This window comes from Salvelinus alpinus, chromosome 1 (genome assembly GCF_045679555.1).
Source record: "Salvelinus alpinus chromosome 1, SLU_Salpinus.1, whole genome shotgun sequence".
NCBI classification, from domain to species: domain Eukaryota; kingdom Metazoa; phylum Chordata; class Actinopteri; order Salmoniformes; family Salmonidae; genus Salvelinus; species Salvelinus alpinus.
The window spans coordinates 85,345,870-85,369,255 of record NC_092086.1 but is presented as its reverse complement, the minus strand read 5'-3'; the positions used below and the strand labels follow the sequence as shown (position 1 = coordinate 85,369,255).

At 42.7% G+C, this 23,386-nt stretch overlaps 1 protein-coding gene across 4 annotated transcripts in view; it reads left to right on the top strand.

Annotated features, from left to right (window-relative positions):
* LOC139532320 (active breakpoint cluster region-related protein-like) overlaps window positions 1-23,386 on the top strand; it is a 218,784-nt gene that overhangs the window by 59,691 nt on the left and 135,707 nt on the right. For 3 of the 4 annotated variants that reach the window (XM_071329793.1, XM_071329784.1, XM_071329800.1), the window contains exon 2: window positions 18,906-19,084. In XM_071329793.1, coding sequence (XP_071185894.1) covers window positions 18,906-19,084 — 179 coding nt within the window. Of the gene's footprint in view, window positions 1-18,905; window positions 19,094-23,386 lie in introns of all 4 variants that reach the window. The other variant, XM_071329825.1, reaches the window with a different exon arrangement.

Below are 23,386 nucleotides of genomic sequence, written 5' to 3'. Positions count from 1 at the left end.
ACACAAAGGGCCAGCCCGAACTGCATCAATCTGCCATGTCTGTCTGTTTGCCCTTTTCTTGTGGCAACAGGTCACATCTTGCTATTGTGATTGCACACTGTGGTATTTCACCCAATAGATATGGGAGTTTTCAAATTATTTGTGGGTCTGTGTAATCTGAGGGAAATAAAATCTGCAAAAAAAGAAAAGTCCCTTTTTCAGGACCCTGTCTTTCAAAGACAATTTGTAAAAATCCAAATAACTTCACAGATCTTCATTGTAAAGGGTTTAAACAATGTTGCCCATGCTTGTTCAATGACCCATATACAATTAATGAACATGCACCTGTGGAACGGTCGTTAAGACACTAACAGTTTACAGACGGTAGGCAATTAAGGTCACAGTTATGAAAACTTAGGACACTAAAGAGGCCTTTCTACTGACTCTGAAAAACTCCAAAAGAAAGATGACCAGGATCCCTGCTCATCTGCGTGAACGTGCCTTAGGCATGCTGCAAGGAGGCATGAGGATTGCAGATGTGGCCAGGGCAATATATTGCAATGTCCGTACTGTGAGATGCCTAAGACTGCGCTACAGGGAGACAGGATGGACAACTGATCGTCCTCGCAGTGGCAGACCACGTGTAACAACACCTGCACAGGATCGGTACATCCGAACATCACACCTGCGGGACAGGTACAGGATGGCAACAACAACTGCCCGAGTTACACCAGGAACGCACAATTCCTCCATCAGTGCTCAGACTGTCCGCAATAGGCTGAGAGAGGCTGGACTGAGGGCTTGTAGGCCTGTTGTAAGACAGGTCCTCACCAGACATCACCGGCAACAACGTCGCTTATGGGCACAAACCCACTGTCGCTGGACCAGACAGGACTGGTAAAAAGTGCTCTTCACTGACGAGTCATGGTTTTGTCTCACATGGGGTGATGGTCGAATTCGCGTTTATCGTCGAAGGAATGAGTGTTACACCGAGGCCTGTACTCTGGAGATGCATCGATTTGGAGGTGGAGGGTCCGTCATGGTCTGGGGCGGTGTATCACAGCATCATCGGACTGAGCTTCCATTTCTGTTAGTCACATGTCTGTGGAACTTGTTCAGTGTGTCTCAGTTGTTGAATCTTGTTATGTTCATACAAATATTTACACAAGTTAATTGTGCTGAAAGTAAACACAGTTGACAGTGAGGACGTTTTATTTTTTTGCTGAGTTTGTGTCTCTATAGTTCTACATTTGTCAGGAGGTTAGGAAGTGCAGCTCTCTCTCTCTCAGTATATCTCACGGAGCGCGCAGCCTCCCACTAAAATCACTTCCATCCCCATAACGGTTCACCGAGTAACCTCCAAATTACATTAGCAAAACATTTCCCTGATTTAACAACAGCCATCATTCCATTCCTCCAGCCCACAGAGGACTAGGGGGACTGTGTGTGTGTGAGGGCTGCGTGCCAAACATGCTTAACTCATCAGTCAGATCTGCCTCCACTGATTGTATGCCTGATGATACCATTTTAATTGTATTGATTGAATGTATGAGAGAGAAGCAGAGTGTAATACATTGTCAGGCCACATTTAGATGGACCTTGACAATTTACTCTCTCAAAAACGTCCGTCTTTCATTCTCTTCTGGTAAACTCATTCGATAGTTTGTTTTCCATATTTGGGGCCGGTTCCAACAATAGAAAAAACATGTAATCTAATTTAACTCAGTAGTAACAATGAGCCAGTGAACAGAGTGAATATGTGGCCTGCAGTTACAGAAATGACTGCAATTATGCAGGTATGGATTTGGTATTTAGGCTATGCAGTGAATCACAGCCTCACAGTGTGTAGTTGCTATGGCACTAACTCTGGCTAATGAGCTCGATCACTTCAGCCCGCGGCTGTTTACTCTTTGCGCTGTGTTCGTGCGCGTGCGACGTGTTGCTCTGTATGAAATCTCACTAGAAAGCCACAGTCTGATGGAGCACCACTGAGACTAGTTAGTGACTCAAACCTTTCCTTAACTTTCACTGTGGTATAAATAGGCTCATCCCTATCAGAAGCTCGCCTCCGACACATCTCATTCAGGGAAGCACGAATGACGGTGGCGAGTTGTCATGGCATCTTTTGCCCTCGCAATAGAGACTGTGATTGACTGTGGCAGGCGGGCGGGGGCAGAAGCATTGGGGAGCTGTCCATCAGGAGAGGATAAGGGAATGATAGGAAGTGACAGAAGGGGAGAAGAGGAGAGCGTGTTGAATCTGCAGACCCAGGGTTCAGCATGCTTCAATGCTCCCTAAGGCCTCACTGGTTACGCAACACACATCAAAACACTGGGAAGGGGACAGAGATGGAACTATAGTGACACATTGCTTTTGACCTCAGAGTTAGCATTCAGTGCACAAGTACCGTGATATCTCTGAGTTAAAGTGAAAAGTTATCATCCAAAATACTATACATTTTACCGGTAGGCTATATTGTGCTTGTGTCATCTCTCTCACTCACTCACACTCACTCACTCACTCACTCACTCACTCACTCACTCACTCACTCACTCACTCACTCACTCACTCACAAATGTTTTTATGTTTCTTACTCCTCTGGGCTCTTAAATATCTTAGACAAATCTGACTGCAGTGTGAAACTGCAGCAGTTGTTGATGGTACTGAGAGAGGGAACAGGGACAGAATACATCATCAGTCACCTTCTGTACAGCGGCACTTAAACGCAGTGGCGACCTTTTTTTATCCTGTCAGTTCAATCATTTGTTACTCCTAGGCTACTGCAGTTATTGAATGCCTCTTTGGCTGATGAAGTAAATGCTTTATCTGTGTATTTTGAACAAAGCCGTGCTGAAAGCTATGGGCTTTTAAATTCGAGACATGGCAGATTGAACCATCCTGTGGGTCAATATGTCAGAGTTTTACAGCAGCATCAAGATGACATGTGTTACAACACTGCCTCTATTAAAGTGCAGAGGGAGTCTAAAGCTTGACTTCCAGATGGACCCCGTTGATCTGTAACGGTTAGATAATTGTATCCAATATGCAGAACATTCCACCTATCCGAGAGCAACATGGGGTGAATGGGTCAACATTTTCAAAATGTTTTGGATATACATTTAAATATGATTTTCTTGCAGCTTCAAATGTGTAGTTAAAAAAATAAAAGTCTAGGTAAGCACAATGAGAACGTAACTCTACCTAGCAACAATAATATATCTACATGTCATTCAAAATGTCACAAGAAACATGGACACCGCATGTTTCTTTCATGCCTAGTTGCCAGGTCTTGTGCTTTAGTCAACTTCTCTATCAGTTATAGCCATGCTAAACATTACTGAAGAATCAAAAAGATAAACAGCATTTATATATGTTTTAATAGTTGATATAATACAATAACACTGGGTTTTGTCAGTAAAATCATTGACAATAATAATACCCAATAATGAAATCATTATAATCAGTAAACTCTTCAAGAATTGTGTGAGTCTGTGTCTGAAAACTAGCCGTCTACTATTTGCTGCTTCTTCTGTCCTTGTTTCCTCCACTCCTTGAAAGTGCATTGTAGCTTGAGGGGAGGAACCTTCACTCCTCTCCCACTATGTGCTTTGAGAGGGAGGGAAGGAATAGGGGGAACAATGGGAGAATCTCAATGGCATTTCCTTGATTCCTCACATGCAATTCATTAATAAGTAAATACACACTAAATCTTATGCAGAAATGGAGAAATCCTACTTTATCTTGTCACTGTGGAATGGTATGGGCAGCAATTAATCGATTCATAGAATGGAGTTAGAAGGATGAACTGAAAGGACAGGAAGTGTTGGCTGTGCACTTAACCAATGACCGGCATTCCACATTTAACCCCAACCACATGTGAAAATAAAAATATCATGTTGTTTTTGGTTTTATATGCAAAAATGAATAAACAAGCCCTTTTCACATTCCTGATTGCTCAGTTTTACCTTGGAAAACAAATTATCAAAACATACATGGACCGTAATCTTACCTCTTGACATAATATCCATGACATTATCTTGACCGCCGTAACAATACAGACACCAAAATGTTCTGTCAATTCTTCAGATCAACATTAATTCCCTCACTTTGGCTGTTGTTCAATCACGTGCAGTATCTCACACATCCTTACCTGAATCAGCTGATGCTGCGGGATAATTTCCCCACCTAACCAAACAGCTAGACATAAAATGAGCATCAATCAACTATTATGCGTAATTATTGAAGAACCCTGTTAATGACAGCATCGATTTTTGTTTGATTCATCTTGGTAAAGTTACACTTTCTATTAGAAGCATTTGATTTTGCAATCCAGACATTATTTTGGATATGTGTGTCCATGACAACTGTTTTCAGATAGTAACAGAGATGTTACAGTGCACTGCCAAGATCGCCATACGAAATAGTGAATTTTACAGGATCAAGTTCAATTTGTAATTCAGCAGTTAAATGCTTAGTATATGATATATAATGACAGCAGTATCATACATTTAAGGAAAGAAAAGTATTGTTATGTCACTTTTTTTGCCAAATCTGTGAAGACTCCAAACATGAGAAAGGGTATATGTGAATATCTTAATGTATTCACATAAAGAAAAGGCATATTATTATGAATGAATTTGTAACAGCTCCAAACAGTCCACTACAATAAATGCTCACTGGTACCCCAGTTTATAGAAAGACCCTTATACCATATTGCTCATACCCATCGGATTTACATGAAGTAGGTATTCTATGGGGTTGGGACTAGGTGCCAGGGGTTGATTTGGAACAGTATAATTTGAAGCATGACGGATGGGGCCCACAGTGTGAGGCTGTTGAGTATTAGATCCCTTTCAGCATGTCTTCATCAGTCAGTAGACTGTAAACAAACTGTCTGGTTAGGCTGTTAACTCTCCTTCCAGACTCACATTAAGCATCTCCAATCCAAAATTAAATCTAGAATCAGCTTCCTATTTTGCAACAAAGCCTCCTTCACTCATGTTACCAAACATATCCTCGTAAAACTGACTATCCTACCGATCCTTGACTTCGGCGATGTCATTTATAAAATAGCCTCCAACACTCTACTCAGAAAATTGGATGCAGTCTATCACAGTGCCATCCGTTTTGTCACCAAAGCCCCATATACTACCCACCACTGCGACCAGTATGCTCTCATTGGCTGGTCCTCGCTTCATATTTGTCACCAAACCCACTGGCTCCAGGTCATCTATAAGTCTTTGCTAGGTAAAGCCCCACCTTATCTCAGCTCACTGGTCACCATAGCAGCACCCACCCGTAGCACGCGCTCCAGCAGGTATATTTCACTGGTCATCCCCAAAGCCAATTCCTCCTTTGGCTGCCTTTCCTTACAGTTCTCTGCTGCCAATGACTGGAACGAATTTCAAAAATCACTGAAGCTGGAGACTCATATCTCTCTCTTTAACGTTAAGCACCAGCTGTCAGAGCAGCTTACAGATCATTACACCTGTATATAGCCCATCTGTAAATAGCCCATCCAACTACCTCATCCCCATATTATTATTATTTTTTTGCTCCTTTGCACCCCAGTATCTCCACTTGCACATTCATCTTCTGCACATCTATCACTCCAGTGTTTAATTGCTAAATTGTAATTACTTCGCCACTACGGCCTATTTATTGCCTTACCTCCCTAATCTTACCTCATTTGCACAGACTGTATATAGATTTTTTTTCTTCATATTGTGTTATTGACTGTACGTTTGTTTATTCCATGTGTAACTCTGTGTTGTCGTTTGTGTCGCACTGCTTTGCTTTATCTTGGCCAGGTCGCAGTTGTAAATGAGAACTTGTTCTTAACTGGCCTACCTGGTTAAATAAAGGTTAAATATTGAATTTTTTTAAGTACAAGACTTCCATCATGTTACTGTGATTATCAGCCCATTAGCACGGCTCTCATTGATCAAACTAGAGGCTTCACACACACACACACACACACACACACACACACACACACACACACACACACACACGCTGCTGCATTAATTTAATCAGAGAATACAGATAGGACATTGATTATATTGATTAAAAGGCGTTCTAATGAGTGACCTCTGAACTCCACACACAGCTCTTATCTACTTGTCTACATCTATAGGCATTTTTCGGATACTACAGATTGTGACCTGTGTGTTTTTGTGTTATCCAGTATGCACGTATTCCATTCAGTCCCTCGCTTTTTCCTTCCCTGAGCACTGTGTCAAACTGGAGCTACCTCAGGGAAACCAACAGTGAAAGTGATTTTAGAGGGAGAGAGTGAGTGTAACACACTATCACACAAATGACTGCCTGTTGGCTTTTCAAAGCAGCACTGAGCCCCATAGATACTTTATAGTACACAGACAGTGGTTTTCGAGTCCTCATAGTAGACATATCTAACTGCAAAGGGAATGTAATTCCACAATACACTCTAACGACATGATAACTTGGCTTTAAATCCAATAATCATCCATTGTTTGTGATCACCATGACACATAAAATTGGGAGTCATTAAATCACATGAATTGAAGATGAATCTGTATGTATGCTCATGCTGTGTTTGCATGACTTGGCATGTTTCCTATAGCAACATTGTCATTTACTGTACTGTCGCTGTTGTAAATCTTTTGTTTCCCTATCAGAGGCAGTCAGTGGAGAGAGGAAACACTGTACTGTTAATGTAATTCAATGATTTACCATGGCCCTCTGACCTACGTCACTGTAATGGTGCTGCTAATATCAGGGCTTTAGTGTGTGTGTGTTTTAGTGCTGGTAATATCAGGACTATTGCAAGGTTATACCAGGTGACTGTTATTTTAGAGGAACTGACTGAGGCTGTGGTGTTTCACATCAGAGCTGGGAAGACAACATTCTGGGTTGTGTGTGTTTCCTCCTGAGCTCTTTGACTATGGGAATTTGAATGAGGGCCATTTGAAACAAACCTCACTGGTTTTACTCCTATGCTGAGCCCTAGGCTGTGGAGTGTGTTTTCAACTGTGTGTGTTTTGAGTTCACTGCGAGGGACTGCCTATGTGGATTTGGTATAGAGTGTTGAGGTTGATTGGATGATTTTGTTTGTTGTGTTGAAGTGACAGAAGTTAAGGACATATGGCTTTTTTCTTTGAGGCTGTGTGCGCCATTCGCTCGCTCATCTCACCCCATGATCATCATGGTAAGGTTGGTTCACTGTGTTTATCTGTATTGTGTCTGTCCATTTCTGCATGTAGTCAATGTATTTGATGTGATTGATTCATGCCTTCCTGGAATTTTATTGAAATTGTATTTTAACTTCTGGAATGGTGGTGTTATTATGTGGGCATTCTGAAATGGTGAGATTTGTGACCCTTGTGTACGGTCAGGTCCATAATTATTGGCACCCTTGATAAAGATTAGCAAAAAAGTCTGTAAAAAATAAATAATACAAATACTGAGCTATATTGTATGCAAAAAATAATGTTTTTACTTATATTATTTTATGCTAATACAATTGCTCAAAGATTTTTTTCTTTAACAAGTAATATGTATTTTATTATTCAAAGACAGAGGTCAAAATTATTGGCTTGTTTTCAATACTCTAGCACCCTCCCCTTGCGAGGATAAAGACACTGAGCCTTTTTCTAAAATGTTTCATGAGATTGGAGAACACATGGAGAGGGATCTTGGACCATTACGCCTCCATACATTATCTTTCCAGATTCTTGATATCCTTCGTCTGCTCTTATGGACTGCTCTGTTCAGTTCAAACCACAGGTTTCCAATTGGATTCATGTCTGGAGACTGAGATGGCCATTGGAAAAATATTGATTTTGTGATCAATTAACCATTTCTTTGTGGATTTTGATTAGTGCTTAGAGTTATTGTCTTGGGTGAATGTCTTGGTACTTAACAAGGGCCCCAGTACCCATATCTTAGTTTTTTTTGTATTACTTGTTAAACAAAATCTATTTCTCTGAGCAATTATATTAGTATAAAATATAACATTTAAAAAAATAATTGCATATGATATTGATCAGTATTTGTATGATTTATTTTATACATTTTAACTAATTTCCATGAAGGGTGCCATAAATTATGGACCTGTCTGATTTCTCTATAGAATTTCCATCTTCAGTTGGGAGAGTTGATCCTCTTACGTGACGTTGTCATGTAATAGCGTGTCAGTTGTGTGTCGTTCATGTTAAAGGTGGCCCATCTAAACCCGTCAGTCTCAGGGGTAGTACTTATCTACTCCATTGAAAAGTAATCGCAGGTTAGACTTGCCTGGGTAAGTATGTCGCCGCTCAACTGGAGAATCCCTCATTGACCGACTGACAGACATAGGAGAGTATTGATTTTGTGCGTGTTGGCAATGGGGGAGATTCGATTGACAGAAAGCATTAGCTGATTGGAGTGTGTACTTTGTGTGTGTGTGTGTGTGTGTGTGTGTGTCCTTTGGGAAGACCGCTTTTACCACTGAGCACTAGTGGAGCTTGGGGAAGGGGCCAGGGCCTGTGTTAAGTGAACTGACCCGTTTTCAGTTTTCACCACTCATTGCACAGCTGCCTTCTGTAAATGGTATTTTGCTTGTATAAAGTGCAAAGGTAGGCCATAGGCTTATCACTTCTCTCTCTCTTCACTAGAAAGGTACAAATTTTACACGCTCCACCTGTCTTCCTCTTCCCTGTTTGCATTTGTAATTTGTTAACGCACACAGAGCGCTACGATTATTGACTCTCCTCTTCCTGAATTTCACACACAGCCTCCTTGCTATGTTTAGCCTACAGAGAATGGCCTCTCACTGTATATACACAATGGGTTTTTGAGGCTATTTCTCCCCTTGTGTTGAAATTAATTGAAATGAACTGTTGAAAATGAAACTAATATGCTTACACTTTGTCATTCTTGTGAGGAATGTCTAGAATGAGGGATGCACATTTTATGATGTTCTGAACACAACTGCTGTTGCAAGATGATCATAAATCAGAATAGTTGGAGAATGCCTCAGTAAGCTTTAGAGTAGATATTCAGTTTGAGTAGACAACAGATCTATTGCTTGAGTTAACAGTAAGTACATTCTGCCTCAGTAATAACACAATGTGGGCACTCCGGCATCATTGGCACAGTCGGACCAGGATCTTATGGACTTAAGGCACAGACACACCGGTTGCGTTTGCCGCCCATCATTTGCAAACAGACTCTACATGTAGAAATGGGCGAATTCAGCAGTCAGACGCCCACCGACAGGGTGGTCCCTAAAACCCACCGCTCCTTCAGCAAGCGATCGAACGTAGACAAACGGCATACTGTCATTAGGTGCGATGTGTTTTCTCCTTTTAGTTAGTTGGATTCATGTCTCTGTTGAAGCTCCTGAAGTAATTTAACATGATGACTGCTCTGGACTGGGATTCTCTTTAGGAATGGTACTACTGTTCACCAAATGTGTTTTTATTAGTTAGCCTAGCTCTACAATGTGTGTTGGTTTCAGAGTTGTCTCTTTCAGTGCAGTGCTTCAACCAGCTCTGTTTCTAGCACCTCTCTGCCCTGTTGTTTTAGTAGTCCATCACTACAGATAAAGGCCAGTCTCTCTCTGTGGCCTCTCCCTCTGGCCTTTACCATACAATGAATTAGTGATGCACCAGCTCAGTGTTTACTGGGACTTTATGGTTGTTTATGGAGGACGTCTTTATCTCCTTGACCTACTACACTTCCTTTATTCTCCCCAATTTCGATCTTGTCATCGCTGCAACTCCCCAACAGGCTCGGTAGAGGCCACGGTTGAGTCATGCGTCCTCCGGAACATGACCCGCCAAACCGCGCTTCTTAACACCCACCCCCTTAACCCGGAAGCCAGCTGCACCAATGTGTCGGAGGAAACGCTGATCACCTGACGACCGAGGTCAGCCACAAGGAGTCGCTAGAGCGCGTTGAGCCAAGTAAAGCCCCCCTGCCCCCTCCCCTAACCCGGACGACGCTGGGCCAATTGTGCGTCGCCCTATGGGACTCCTGATCATGGCCGGTTGTGACATAGCCCGGGATCGAACCCAGGTCTGTAGTGACACCTCTAGCACTGCAATGCGGTGCCTTACACCGCTGCGCCACTCGGGAGTCCGGAAGCCTGTATGTTTTATCTGAATGCAGAGCAGTGCCAGACGTACGCACACAGAGCCTTTCTGGGAACTGGTCACAGTTGTACACTTAATTTTTCCTTAATGAAGAAGCCTCTTAATGAGTGTTTCCCAGGCAGTCAGGCAGACAGGCATTTCTAGGTTAGCCCTGTCTGTCCGTCACAGCTACACATGCCTAATTAGGATAATCAGTTAAACAGGTGATGATTGTGACCACTTCCACACTCACACATCATGTACTCATGCTGACTAACTTACATTGAGATATATAAAAGTCACACACACACATGCTAGTGCAGAGCGATTAGTGCTTTTTGAGGTTGTTTCGGTTCTAAACGATTTATTTTTACATTAAATGCACTATGCAATATGTGGGTTGAATGCTGTAACAACACAGAATAAAACAATTAGTGAAAGTCCCATAATGGTAGTGACTTCCCATTACGGCTCACTTATTAACTATAATTTATCCACTTTACACAATAATTTAAATATTATATTAGTCTATTACATTTGTTTTATTTGGTGACTTTATTATTTAATTCCAAGTCATCCTCGCATCTCCATAGAGCTGCTGTCTCTGCTGTCCAACAAAATCACTATTTTGTAGTTCTTCAAAGTAAATAAGGCATACTTTTATGACTGCTGAATACCAACTATCAATCACAGATCAGGGGTTTCCAAGCTTTTTCACCCAGGCCCCCCTTCCAGCATTGGGGAACATCCCGCGCCCCCCACGTCTATTTCTATTTCTACTAAAAAAACAAACTAAAAAACATTAGCTGACATGGACGAGTTGATCTGGACATTACTTACAAATGATAAATAGCTCTCTAAGGTATGCAATGACTGACGTGACGAGGAAAACTGATGATGTACTATCTCATTTTTGAAATTGCACCTTGTGCATTCTCTATTACAACTTTCAAGAGTAAGTTGAAAGCCGGACGGAGTTGGGAGAGTGGACCGCTACCTGGAAATACATGATCTAAGTCAGAGATATCTCGCAAAGTAACAGCTGCTCTCTGTATCATCTCACATTCTCGCATTCTTGTGTCTCTTCCGTAGCAGGCATAAAAAAAACAGACCGGACAAGTAGATGCGCAATGGATTATGGTCATTGTCGTTAGTTTAGCACATAAAACGTGGTAATTATGTGGAATATTGTCCTGTTGGAAACTACAACTCCCTACTAAATCAGAGTTAAGCCTGGATCTGATTTCTCTAGAGAAACTGTGCAATGTGCGCGTTGAGCTCACAGAAAAAAACTAAATGAAAGTCAAATAATTGAATTGACATTGGTCAATTATTCTGAAAAAATATATAAACGCAACATGCAACAATTTCAACAATTTTGCTGAGTTAGTTCATGTAAGGAAATGCCTGCCCATACCAAATATGCCTGCCCATACCAAAACCCCACCACCACCATGGGGCACTCTGTTCACAACGTTGCCATCAGCAAACCGCTAGCCCACACAACGTCATACCCGTGGTCTGCGGTTGTGAGGCCGGTTGGACGTACTGCCAAATGTTCTAAAATGACAGAGGCAGCTTATGGTATGGAAATGAACATTAAAATCTGTGGCAACAGCTCTGGTGGGCCAATTGCATGCTCCCTCAAAACTTGACATATCTGTGACATTGTGTTGTGATAAATCTGCACATTTTAGAGTGGCTTTTTATTGTACCCGGCACAAGGTGCACCTGTGTAACGATCATGCTGCTTCTTGATATGTCACATCTGTTTGGTGGATGGATTGTCTTGACTAAGGATCAAATGCTCACTAACAGGGATGTAAACAAATGTGTGCACAGAATTAATGGAAAATGTCATCTTTTATTTCAGCTCATGAAACATGGGACCAACACTTAACATGTTGCATTTATATTTTTGTTCAGAGTAGTTTAAGAACCGAAAAAGAATAGACATTTCAGTTAATCGCTCAGCACTAACACACCTACAGAAACTGCCACACAGAGATAGAAACACAGACGCGCGCACAGACACAAACAAGCACACACGGATAGACAGGCACAGGCACAAAGGAACACACACACACAGTGTGTGCAAAGAACATGCAAATGGGAACACATAGATAGAAACACAGACAGACCGGCAAACCTATAAACGGAGAGCAGTGGAGACCGACAGTAAAGGCCAGCGTGTTTGTGTGTGTTGGAGAGCTGCAGGCAGTGTAGTGAGAGAGCAGAGGCCCACTGGCTGACCTACATTCACCCCATTCCCCGTGTTAGATCGCCTCAACCCCCTCCCACTGGATACACCATGATGGGTAGGAGGTGGCAGTCCACTAGTTAGACTGGATTTTCAGCTTATTCTGTGAATCTTCCAACTGGGAATTCTGGAAAAGCAATGTTGGGACAGTTTGTTGGGAATGTTTGACTGTCTTAAGAGGAGTGTTAGGTTATCTATTTATCTTTGAGGCCGTTATCCATTCTCCATCTTCATGTAGCTCTGTCTGATGATATGGTGATTCTCTCCCAAGCATGCAGGCCTCTAACTCTGTAGATAATATAAGGAAAGAGAATACATTTGGGCTATGTAATAAAAGCTTTAGACTGTAACTTCGTAACATAACGATAGGATTATGTACACTACATGACCAAAACTGTTGACACCTCGAAAATCTCATTCCAAAATCATGGCTATTAATATGGAGTTGGTCCCCCCTCCACTCTTCCCGGAAGGCTTTCCACTAGATTTTGGAACATTGCTGCGGGCACTTGCTTCCATTCAGCCACAAGAGCATTAGAGCATTTTTTCCTACTGTATTATTGACTGTATGTTTTGTTTATTCCATGTGTAACCCTGTGTTGTTGTATGTGTCGAATTGCTATGCTTTATCTTGGCCAGATCGCAGTTGCAAATGAGAACTTGTTGGCTAAATAAAGGTGAAATACATTTTTTTTTTTTTTATAAAAAAAAGTGAGGTTGGGAACTGATGTTGGGTGATTTAGGCATGGCTCACCGTCGGTGTTCCAATTCATCCCAAAGGAGTTCGATGGGGTTGAGGTCAGGGCTCTGTGCAGGCTAGTCAAGTTCTTCCACACCGACCTTGACAAACCATTTCTGTATGGACCCTGCTTTGTCCACGGGGGCATTGTCAAACTGTTGCTACAAAGTTGGAACCACAGAATTGTCTTGAATGTCTTTGTATGTTCTAGCATTAATATTTCCCTTCACTGGAACTAAGGAGCCTGAACCATGAAAAACCGCTCCAGACCATTATTCTTCCTGCACCAAACTTTACAGTTGGCACATGGCATTGGGGCAGGTAGCAGTCCCCTGGCATCCGCCAAACCCAGATTTGTACGTCGTACTGCCAGATGGTGAAGCGTGATTCATTGCTCCAGAGAACATTTTTCCACTGCTCCAGTGTCCAATGGCGGCGAGCTTTACACCACTCTAGCCGACGCTTGGCATTGCGCAAGGTGATATTAGGCATGAGTGCAGCTGCTCGGCTATGGAAACCCATTTCATGAAGCTCCCAACGAACAGTCCTTGTGCTGATGTTGCTTCCAGAGGCAATCTGGAACTCTGTGGTGAGTGTTGCAACTGAGGACAGACACATTTTACGCGCTACACACTTCAGCAAGAGGAAGTACATTAGAGTGTCTAGTTTGAGAAACAGACGCCGCACATGTCCTCAACTGGCAGCTTCATTAAATAGTACCCGCAAAACACCAGTCTCAAGGTCAACAGTGACGAGGCGACTCCGGGATGCTGGCCTAGACAGAGTTGCAAAGAAAAAGCATATCTAAGACTGGCCAATAAAAATAAAAGATTAAGATGGGCAAAATAACACAGACACTGGATAGAAGAACTCTGCCTAGAAGGCCAGCATCCCGGAGTCGCCTCTTCACTGTTGATGTTGAGACTAGTGTTTTGCGGGTACTATTTAATGAAGCTGCCAGTTGAGGACATGTGCGGCGTCTGTCTCAAACTAGACACTCTAATATACTTGTCCTCTTGCTCAGTTGTGCACCGGGGCCTCCCACTCCTCTTTCTATTCTGGTTAGAGACAGTTTGTACTGTTCTGTGAAGGGAGTAGTACACAGCGTTGTACGAGATCTTCAGTGTCTTGGCAATTTCTTGCATGGAATAGCCTTTATTTCTCAAAACAAGAATAGACTGACAAGTTTCAGAAGAAAATCCTTTGTTTCTATCCATTTCGAGCCTGTAATTGAACCCACAAATGCTGATGCTCCAGATACTCAACTAGTCTAAAGAAGGCCAGTTTTATTGCTTCTTTAATCAGGACACAAGTTTTTAGCTGTGCTAACATAATTGCAAAATATTTTTCTAATGATCAATTAGCCTTTAAAAATGATCAATTTGGATTAGCTAACACAACGTGCCATTGGAACACAGGAGTGATGGTTGCTGATAATGGGCCTCTGTACGCCTATGTAGATATTCCATAAGAAATCAGCCGTTTCCAACTACAATAGTCATTTACAACATTAACAATGTCTACACTGTATTTCTGATCAATTTGATGTAATTTTAATGTACAATAATGTACTTTTCATAAAAAAATAAGGACATTTCTAAATTATGTCCAATTAGCTACTTTGGAATTGTTTACCAAAAGCCCTAACCAAAGTCACAAAGCGCGACCACTATAACGTGACGAAATGTCCAAAAGTTCCGTTACAGTCAGTAGAAACATGTCAAACGATGTACTGAATCAATCTTTAGAATGTTGTTAACATACATCTTGAATAACGTTCCAACCGGAGAACTACATTGACTTCAGTTGAGAGATGGAACGCATGTCCTACTCATGTGAAGGCGCATGGTGAATGCATGATCAGCTCGTGGAAGTGATTACTCATTCCTGTCTCCTTCGGCCCCCCTTCACATTAGAGTCATCAGACTAAGTTCTATTGACTGTTGACATCTAGTGGAAGCCGTAGGAAGTGAAAACCCATCCATATCTCTCTGTATTTTCAATGAGAGCTTGGTTGAAAATCTGGCACCCTCAGATAAATTCCAAACAGGAAGTGGAACTTCTCAGGTTTTTGCCTGCCATATGAGTTCTGTTATACTCACAGACATAATTCAAACAGTTTTAGAAACTTCAGAGTGTTTGCTATCCAATACTACTAATAATATGCATATATTAGCAACTATGACATAGGAGCAGGCCGTTTACTCTGGGCACCTCTGTGCACCTTTCATCCAAGCTACTCAATACTGCCCCTGCAGCCATAAGAAGTTAAAAGAAATTCATGTTAGCAGGCAATATTAACTAGGCAAATTGTGTCACTTCTCTTGCGTTCATTGCACGCAGAGTCAGGGTATATGCCGCAGTTTGGGCAGCTTGGCTCATTGCTTACTAATTTGCCAGAATTTTACATAATTATGACAAAACATTGAAGGTTGTGCAATGTAACAGCAATATTTAGGCTTAGGGTTGCCACCCATTCGATAAAATACGTAACGGTTCCGTATTTCACTGAAAGAATAAACGTTTTGTTTTTGAAATTATAGTTTCCGTGTTTTGACAAAATTAATGACCAAAAGCTCGTATTTCTTGTGTTTATTATAATTAAATCTATGATTTGATTGAGCAGTCTGACTGAGCGGTGGTAGGCAGCAGCAGGCTCGTAAGCATTCATTCAAATAGCACTTTACTGCATTTGCCAGCAGCTCTTAGCAATGCTTGCTGCACAGCGCTGTTTGTGAGTTCAAGCCTATCAACTCCCGAGATTAGGCTGGCAATATTACAGTGCCTATAAAAACATCCAATAGTCAAAGGTATATGAAATATAAATGGTATAGAGAGAGTCATTGGATGAATCCCGGAACATATTCCAGTCTGTGCTAGCAAAACAGTCCTGTAGCGTAGCATCCGTGTCATCTGACCACTTCCGTATTGAGCAAGTCACATGTACTTCCTGCTTTAGTTTTTGCTTTTAAGTAGGAATAATTATGCTAAGATTTTCCAAATGGAGGGCGGGGAAGAGCTGTGTGTGGAGTAATGGTGGTCAAGAGTTTTATTTCCTCTGGTTGCACATGTTACATGCTGGTAGAAATGAGGTAAAACGGATTTAAGTTTGCCTGCATTGAAGTCCCCTGCCACTAGGAGCGCCGCTTCTGGAGGAGCATTTTCTTGTTTGCTTATGGCCTTATTAGAGTTGTTTGAGTGCAGTCTTAGTGGCAGCATCAGTTTGGTGGTAAGTAGACATCTACGAATAATATAGATCAGAACTGTCTTGGTAGATAGTGTGGTCTACAGCTTATCATAGTGTGGTCTACAGCTTATCATAAAGTACTCTACCTCAGGTGAGCAATACCTCATGACTTCTTTAATATTAGACATCGCCCGCCAGCTGTTGTTGACAAATAGACACACACCCCCACCCCTCATCTTACCAGATGTAGCTTCTCTGTTATGCCGGTGCATGGAAAATATCACCAGCTCTATATTATCCGTGTCGTCGTTCAGCCATGACTTGGTGAAACATAAGATATTCGTTTTGAAGTCCCATTGGTAAGATAATCTTGATCGTAGGTCATTGATTTTATTTTCCAATGATTGCACGTTGGCCAATAGAACGGATGGCAGTGGGAGTTTACTCGCTCGCCTACGAATTCTCAGAAGGCAGCCCGACCTCAGCCCCCTTTTTCTCTGTCTTTTTTCTCTCGCAAATGACGGGTATTTCGGCCTGTTCCCGGGAAAGCAGTATATCCTTCTCGTCGGACTCGTTAATGGAAAAAGCTTCTTCCAGTTCGAGGTTAGTAATCTCTGTTCTGATGTCCAGAAGTTATTTTCGGTCATAAGAGATGGTAGCAGCAACATTATGTACAAAATAAGTAAACTCCCCGTCATGTGATTTTCCTTGCCATATTTTACTTACCAGACACCACAATGGCAATATTTTAATAGCCAATACTGGCAACGATGACAGGCTGCTGGTCTCACGTTTTATTACAAATCAATGATGCTGTATTAAGATTTACACTGTGGAATATAAAGGGGTCCATAGGGCTTCACATGAGTCTGAATTACCAGTCATGTACAGAAGGTTTATGTTTTGAATAAGCAGTGCTTAATAAAGCATGTAAAGCCATATGGCTGCAGTTAGAATGTCTCTATAGCCCTGTTCTCAGTCAGCCTGCTCTCATGCCCTTGTCACCCAGATGGCATGACGCGTTGCATGGCAACACAGGCAAGCCCCTGTGGTGTATGGGGAGGATCTGGTAGTTGAGTGACAGGTGGGTGGTCCATTGGCTGTGTTGTCAACCACGTCAGTGACTGACAGATGGGTTGGTCCCGCCCCTCTGGGTCCGGTTCATATTAGGCCTCTATTGTCTATGTAGGCCTATATGCCACTGAGGATTTCAAATTCTCTCTGACACTGCTTTAATTTTCAATTTGGTCATCACAGCTAGATCCTTTCAATACTACTGTGTGTTGTGGAGAGAGGCTTTCTAGCCAGAGTCTCTCTAGCTGAAGGGCCTAGACATTCATGGGAACACACAGGGTGTTTCTCAATATGCATACTACCGTGTTCCACACTCATTGTCCGAGGACATTCTCTTGAGTACGTTCTTGTGAGAACGAGAGTGTGGAGAACACAAAAAACATTACATTTGAGAAGCAGTAGCACTGCACAATAATGTAGCTAACCAAATAGTATAACAGGCAAAAATTAACTAAAACCAATGTTATCCAAGGTAGATGTCAATTCTTCGTGGGTAGCTAGCTAACAATTATTTGGCTAGATAACAGTAGTAGCTAGCCAGTTAGCTCTATTGACTTACTATGGGCTTGCGACCTACGCACACTACAGTTGGGTATTGTAGGCACCCACATTTTCTGGATTGACTGACCTTCATGTCTTAAAGTAACGATGGACACTCGTTTATCTTTGCTTATTTAGCTGTTCTTACCATAATATGGACTTGGTCTTTTACAAAATAGGGCTACAGTATATTCTGTATATCACCCCTACCATGTCACGACAAAACTGATTGGCTCAAATGCATTGAGAAGGAAAGAAATTCCACAAATGAACTTTTAACATTTACATTTACATTTAAGTCATTTAGCAGACGCTCTTATCCAGAGCGACTTACAAATTGGAAGGCACACCTATTAATTGAAATATATTCCAGATAACTACCTCATGAAGCTGGTTGAGAGAATGCCAAGAGTGTGCAAAGCTGTCAGCAATGCAAAGGGTGGCTATTTTGAAGAATGTCAAAATACTTTTTTGCTTCCTACATGATTCCATATGTGTTATTTCATGGTTTTGATGTCTTCACTTTTATTCTACAATGTAGAAAATAGTAAAAATAAATACCCTTGAATGAGTAGGTGTGCTTTTGTGCTTATTCAAGTATCCTCAGCAATGGCATTATCTAGTACTGCCACAGCTGCTCTGTATTGTAGTAGTTCTTCTGTAGTAGCCTATAGCCCTGGATAACATACTAGTTTTTGCACTACAGTGTTCATTCAGCTGTGTCCAACTTGTTGTGGGACAGGTTCAATCTATCTTGTCCAGAATGTCCAGCCTACACATTTCCCACATTAGTTCCCTTTTCGCTCTCATTGTCCACCCCCCACCCTCTCTCTCCCCCACCCTCTCACTCTCTTCCCCCCACCCTCTCTCTCGCTCTCTCCCCCCACCCTCTCTCTCGCTCTCTCCCCCCACCCTCTCTCTCGCTCTCTCCCCCCACCCTCTCCATCTTACTCTCTCTTCAACATGGGTCTGTGTTTCCCATCATTCTTTATACACTGTATCCTAACCCCTCTCCTCTCTCTCCTTCAGATTTCAACTATAACACAGACGGGTATGACGGTGATGCAGCAGAGGATCGTAAGAGTCAGGACGGTTCAGAGACCATGCCCTTCATAGACGAGTCCCCCACCATCTCCCCCAGCCTGTGTGCATGCGGCCCTGATGGAGAGGCCATCTCCCCCGTCCCACCAGAGGACCTGCTGCCCGGGGTGAGTCCCGTACACACATGCGTTTACGCACAGACACTAGGGGTGAAACAGTTCACAAAACTCATGGTTCAGTACGATATGGTGGTGTCACAGTTCGGTATTTTCCATTTATTATAATAGTAAACATGGGTAGCTTGAATTCCCAGGAGCATATGGAAACCAAGGGACAAAAAAAACAGCAGTGCCTGCCTTATAACATGAAATAAAATAGTAATTTAAAACAGAATTTCAACAAGAGTGCATAGTCCAGCAGCATATATCAAAATTAAGTCAAATAGCAGTGCCTTAAACAAAATAGGACCACTTAAGACTGGTTACTTGAAAAAAATATAAACATTTTTATCAGATTTTCAAGTTTTTCTTTAAGAAGATTAGTCTATCCGCATTATCTGCAGTGAGCACAGATCGGCTTGCTGTGACAATGTCAGCTGCTGTGGAGAATACCCTCTCGCTAGGGACAGAGGTCCCAGGCACAGCCAGGTAGTGCCTTGCTAACATGGCAACATGACGGTATATTAACTCTTTGGTCTTCCACCATGTAAGTGGATCAGCATCCGGGGAATACATTCCACTTCCCTGTATGAGGTCACCTCCTCCTCTATGACCTTGACCTTTGACTTGGTTCCCTGCTCCTGGGTCGTGAACAACCCCCCCAAAAAGCTCAGCCATGGCAGACTTATTTTCTGGAGGAGAACCCCTGTTGTCTGCCGTCTCTTGAGAGGGGTTGGTTCCTGTGGTATCTGTGGCTTGACCCTGCAGAATTAAATTAGAGGAAAATTACTATCTCTGAAGTGGCTTTAAAAATATGATTTCTTGTTAGAAATATCAGACACTATTATGACAATTACAATTACTGCTTTATAATTAATTGTTAAATCACTAATTAATAAATGTCACATTAACAAAATAAATAAAATACCTGTTAAATATTGGTCACAATCTCTGCTGTGATTTCATTGTAGACTCTCAGACGAGCAGCAGCATCCAGGTGCAGTAGGGACTTGAACCGGGGGTCCAAAGCAGTGCTCTTGTGTAAGAAGTCTTTGACACCGGGGCCAGCATATCTAGGCTCCAGGTTAACTCTGATAGCAGTCTTGACACCCCTTACTGCGGGTTCATCTTCATCAGATGAAGATGGCGTAGCAGTCCAGACGTGGTTTGTTGTCCTATCACTTACTTTTTGTATTTTTCATCTTTTCTGTATATATTCCAATTTATTTTTCAATCTCTTTTTCCATTTTTAAATTAAATATACCTTCCGGTAACCCGCCTCACTCAGTGACACGAATCCGCAAATTTCTTTAGACCCTATAGCCAAAACTTTCATCAGAAGGGTAGCCAGCTAATTAGTTAAGTTACTAGCTATTTAGTCATTGTTAGCCACTGCTAGCGGCCTTTAACCTCTGCTCAGTCACCAGATGTTTTTTTTAGCCTGGATAATACCTGCCAGCCTCGGACTGTTTTTCTCCACTACAAAGCCAGATTTCTCCCGTAAACCCTGGACCATTGATCATCACAGCTAGCTAGCTGCCACTGAGTGACCCAGCCCCGAAGCTAGCCCTGAGCCAGGCGCCTCTCCCGGCTAGCAAACAAAATCACAACAACTTCAATAGCTCTTTCGCCATCTGGCCCGGTCCCTTCGTCGACATGGCGTCCCGCCGTACGACCACGACTGTTCCGCAGACGTAATTCCATCAGCTGTGCCTTCAACCGGCCTATGACGGAGCAGACGCTTCTACTTAACCCGGACTGCTAACTTTAAACGCTGTGTCTCCTGCGTGCTAGCGTAGTAACGACTACCTAGCGGCTTCCCTTTTTCATCCATTGCTGTACACTGGACCCTATGATCACTTGGCTACATAGCTGATGCCTGCTGGACTGTTCATTTATCACGGTACTCCACTTTGTTTACCTTTGTTTATCTGTCGGCCTAGCCCCGAACTCAGGCCCCGTGTGTAGTTAACCGATCCTCTCTGCCCATTCATCACCATTTTACCTGTTGTTGTTGACTTAGATGATTAGTTGTTGTTGTCTTACCCGTTGTTGACTTAGCTAGCTCTCCCAATCAACACCTGTGATTGCTTTATGCCTCGCTTTATGTCTCTCTCAAATGTCAATATGCCTTGTATACTGTTGTTTAGGATAATTATCATTGTTTTAGTTTACTGCGGAGCCCCTAGTCCCACTGTACATGCCTTGGATACCTCCTTTGTCCCACCTCCCACACATGCGGTGACCTCACCCAGTATAACCAGCATATCCATAGATGCAACCTCTCTTATCATCACTCAGTGCCTGGGCTTACCTCCACTGTACCCGCACCCCACCATACCCCTGTCTGCACATTATGCCCTGAATCTATTCTACCACGCCCAGAAATCTGCTCCTTTTATTCTCTGTCCCCAACGCACTAGACGACCAGTTTTGCTAGCTTTTAGCCGTACCCTCATCCTATTCCTCCTCTGTTCCTCGGGTGATGTGGAGGCTAACCCAGGCCCTGTGTGTCCCCAGGCACTCTCATTTGTTGACTTCTGTAATCGAAAAAGCCTTGGTTTCATGCATGTTAACATCAGAAGCCTCCCTAAGTTTGTTTAACTCACTGCTTTAGCACACTCCGCCAACCCTGATATCCTACCGTCTATGAATCCTGGCTTAGGAAGGCCACCAAAAATTCTGAGATTTCCATACCCAACTACAACATTTTCCATCAAGATAGAACTGCCGAAGGGGGAGGAGTTGCAATCTACTGCAGAGATGGCTTGCAAAGTTCTGTCATACTTTCCAGGTCTATGCCCAAACAGTTCGAGCTTCTAATTTAAAAAATGAATCTCTCCAGAAATAAGTCTCTCACTGTTGCCGCCTGTTATAGACCCCCCTCAGCTCCCAGCTGTGCCCTGGACACCATATGTGAATTGATTGCCCCCCATCTATCTTCAGAGTTCGTTCTGTTAGGTGACCTAAACTGGGATATGCTTAACACCCCAGCAGTCCTACAATCTAAGATGCCCTCAATCTCACACAAATTATCAAGGAAACCACCAGGTACAACCCTAAATCTGTAAACATGGGCACCCTCCTAGATATTATATATTATTGCCCTCCAAATACACCTCCAATATGCCTCATTGACTGCATCCGCTATGGTCCGCGGTCAAACGACCACCCCTCATCACTGTCAAACGCTCTCTAAAACACTTCTGCGAGCAGGCCTTTCTAATCGACCTGGCCCAGGTATCCTGGAAGGATATTGACCTTATCCCGTCAGTCGAGGATGCCTGGTCGTTCTTTGACAGTAATTTCCTCACCATCTTAAATAAGCATGCCCCTTTCAAAAAATGTAGAACTAAGAACAGATATAGCCCTTGGTTCACTCCAGACCTTACTGACCTCGACCAGCACGAAAACATCCTGTGGCGGACTGCAATAGCATCGAATAGTCCCCGCGATATGCAACTGTTCAGGGAAGTCAGGAACCAATACACACAGTCAGTTAGGAAAGCTAAAGCTAGCTTTCTCAAACAGAAATTTGCATCCTGTAGCTCTAACTCCAAAAAGTTTTGGGACACTGTAAAGTCCATGGAGAACAAGAGCACCTCCTCCCAGCTGCCCACTGCACTGAGGCTAGGCGAACACGGTCACCACCGATAAATTCATGATAATCGAACATTTCAATAAGTATTTCCCTACGGCTGACCAAGCTTTCCTCCTGGCTACCCCAACCCCGGTCGACAGCTCCGCACCCCTCGCAGCTAATCGAGGGGCCAGATCGCAGATGTTCTGAAAGAGCTGCAAAACCTGGACCCGTACAAATCAGCTGGGCTAGACAATCTGGACCCTCTCTTTCTAAAATTATCCGCCGCCATTGTTGCAACTCCTATTACCAGTCTGTTCAACCTCTCTTTCGTTTCATCCGAGATCCCAGAAGATTGGAAAGCTGCTGCGGTCATCCCCCTCTTCAAAGGGGATGACACTCTAGACCCAAACTGTTACAGACCTATATCCCTCCTGCCCTGCCTTTCTAAAATCTTCGAAAGCCAAGAACTTCTTGCAACTATAGGGGGTGCTGTTCCGCATTAGCATTTTTTGGTCTCCAAATTAAACTGCCTCGTGCTCAATTCTTGATCGTACAATATGCATATTATTGTTATTATTGGATAGAAAACACTTTCTAGTTTCTATAGCCGTTGGAATTTTGTCTCTGAGTGGTACAGAACTACTTCTACAGCACTTTTCCTGACAGGGAGTCAGATTTCAGAAATTTTGACCCCTGATCTGGGGTCGGTTTTAAGGTGCCTGTAGATG